The 2,774-nt window shown below is 54.6% G+C and overlaps 1 protein-coding gene across 1 annotated transcript; it reads left to right on the top strand.

Annotated features, from left to right (window-relative positions):
* Positions 1–727: 727 nt before the first annotated feature.
* On the top strand, positions 728–2,010 carry LOC107122920 (immunoglobulin superfamily containing leucine-rich repeat protein-like; the record flags this gene model as incomplete). Its single annotated transcript, XM_015426056.1, has 1 exon — positions 728–2,010. A coding segment is annotated over one exon (1,283 nt), but the record flags the coding sequence as incomplete, so codon positions are not given.
* Between the last annotated feature and the right edge of the window lie 764 nt (positions 2,011–2,774).

The raw sequence follows: 2,774 nt of genomic DNA, 5'->3' as shown, positions 1-2,774 counted from the left end.
CTGAGATCAGGATTTCTCTAGGAAGTCGCTGTGGCACGATGGATGACTTCGCCTGTCCAGCAATGAGATGTTCTTTTCCATTATGGAAATGTGGTCATCTCTCTTCTCGGAAGGCGCCCTGTCACAGCCCCACAAACACCATCGCAATAGAGTTTTTCATTCGTGCTGAGGGACAGGTCACGGAGATTACAGGGACGGAGGGGACTGAAGTGTCCCCCAGCTCACAAATTATGCTACCGCCTAGATCAGTGGTCCCCAACCTCTTTGAGTCTGCGGGCAGCTTGAGAATTCGGGCATAGTGTGGAGGGTGCAGCCATAAAATGGCTGCCGCAGGAGGCGGGGCCATCCACAAAATGGCTGCCGCAGGAGGCGAGGCCATCCACAAAACGGCTGCCACAAGAGGTAGGGCCATCCACAAAATGGCTGCCGTAGTTTACCTTGGGTCACCCGGAGAAGAGCCTTGTGCTATGTGAGCCGCTGCTGCCAAACCAACATTTTAAAAAATCCACACAGCCAATCAAAGCTCCAATAGTCAATCAGATGACCTGCTGGGCAGGGGCCCCACCTGGCCCCGCCCACTTTCTAAAAATATTTGACGGACCCCAGGAAAGGTGTTAGTGGGTGCCATCGGTGCCCCAACATGGCGTCTTTTGTGTTCTTAATGTCTCAAAAAGTTGACCGGCGCACCGTAACCATTACCCATCTCGTTTTCTTTTTGCATTCACAGGGGGCAAAATAATGGACCTGCTGTTCTTCTTAGCGGCCGTATTTCTGGTGGCAGACGCTCAGGCCTGTCCAGAAGTCTGCGTCTGCGTGGCGAGGAAGAACTACACCCGTCACATAGCGGACTGCTCTTACAAAGATCTCCACGCCGTCCCCGCTGGCCTTCCCTCCAACACCACCACCCTGACGTTGTCCGTCAATCACATCGCCTCCCTCCAGGAAGACTCCTTCGTAGACGTCGGCAACCTGCAGGGCCTGTGGCTGACCTACAACGAGATCAGCGCCATCGGGAAAGGCACCTTTGGCTTCCTGGCACAGCTGAGGAATCTGGACCTCAGCCACAACCAGATTACGGATTTCCCGTGGCAGGACCTGCGAAACCTGACCGTCCTGGAGCTGCTGAAGCTGAGCAACAATCATCTGGAGAAGGTTCCCCCGGAGGCCTTCTCCACCCTGAAGGCCCTGCGGTCCCTCTGGCTGAACGACAACAGGCTCGCCGTCCTCTCCGAGGGGACTTTCGACTCCATGCCGTCGCTGTCCCTGCTGCAGATCAACAACAACCCTTTCAATTGCTCCTGCAAGGTCTGGTGGTTGAAACGGTGGCTCGAGAGCTCTCCCGTTTCCAGCCCGGAGAAGGAATCCATCACGTGCGCCACCCCTAAGGAGTTGAAAGGTCACGTCCTCGGCAGGACCCTGGCCCTAGACTGCATGCTTCCCTCCGTCCGGTTGACCTACCGTTCCAGCCTGGACAACTCTGTCCTGCACGACGGACTCAGCCTTCTGTTGGACTGCACTGCCGTGGGAAAGCCACAGCCGGAGATCGGTTGGAAGATCAAGACGTCCGGCCAAACCGTAGCGATCAACGGGCCGAATGCGGAAGAAGGGGAAGGAGACAACTGGCTGGCGGACGCAAGGTCCGAGGAGAGCCCGGGGCGCTTTCTGGTCTTCAGGAACGGCTCCATGGCCGTCTCGAAGTTCAGCAAGGCGGACGAGGGGATCTACACTTGCCGGGCCGTGAATGATGTCGGGTGGCGGGAGGTCTCGGTCAGCGTGGCTTTGGGCAGCTCGGAGAACCCGGCGGATGACCTCCTCCAGAACGACATCCAAGCCAGCAAGCCCCGGTCCAAGTCCTGCGACAAGGAAGAACTTCCCCAGCCAGAAGAAAAGGTGGTGGTCATCTACCTGACGCCGACGGTGTCCAAGAAGACCGCCAGCGGAAGCATCCTGTGGGAGCCCTGGCCGTGGGGCAGCTGGTTTATGCTCTTCTCACTTGCTTTGTGTACCTAAACCTTTTGGACTCCTCTTATTGAGCGTAGAAACGTAGTTCTGGACTATGGAGGTAGAAAACGGAGACGTGCCTTTCAAATTGCACTGATCGGATCAGGGGTTCTCATCCAGTGATACTAGTCAGTGCCTTTCAAATTGCACTGATTGGATCAGGGGTTCTCATTCTGTGTTCGGAATGCATTCTTGTTAGGGCTTTTTCCCTGGGGGAACGTGCCGGAACAGAGTTCCAGAACCCCTTTGACAAAATCCTTAAAAAAAACATTTTAAAGTTTATGAATGTTCAGTATACAGACGGAAAACTTCATTTCCCTCTCAAGAGTTCCGGCGCCTCTTTCCCCAGAAAAAAAATCTCCTCTGTTTCTCGTTCTGGTTGCAAAGCAAACAAAGGAACCTACACCAGTTTGGTATCGGGGTTAGGAGGGCGGACTCTAATCTGGGAGAACCAGGTTTGATTCCCCACTCCTCCACATGCAGCTGCTGGTGTGACCTTGGGTCAGTCACAAGTTCTCTCAGAGCTGTCCTCTCAAGGGCAGTCCTCGAGAGAGCTCTCTCAGCCCCACCTACCTCCCAGGGTGTCTGTTGTGGGGAGGGGAAGGGAAAGGAGATTGTAAGACACTCTGAGACTCCTTCAGGTAGTGAAAGGCGGGGTATAAATCCAATCTCTTCTTCTCTCTTCTCTGTCTTCTTAAAAAAAATAGGTGGGGCAAATCATTGTTGCTATGACAGCACAATTGCTGGCCTCATCCTGGCTACAGCCCTGCGAT

This window comes from Gekko japonicus, unplaced genomic scaffold (genome assembly GCF_001447785.1).
Source record: "Gekko japonicus isolate JY-2015 unplaced genomic scaffold, Gekko_japonicus_V1.1 scaffold9313, whole genome shotgun sequence".
Taxonomy (NCBI): domain Eukaryota; kingdom Metazoa; phylum Chordata; class Lepidosauria; order Squamata; family Gekkonidae; genus Gekko; species Gekko japonicus.
Note: the sequence above shows the minus strand (reverse complement) of the source record. Positions and strands in the feature narration are given on the sequence as shown.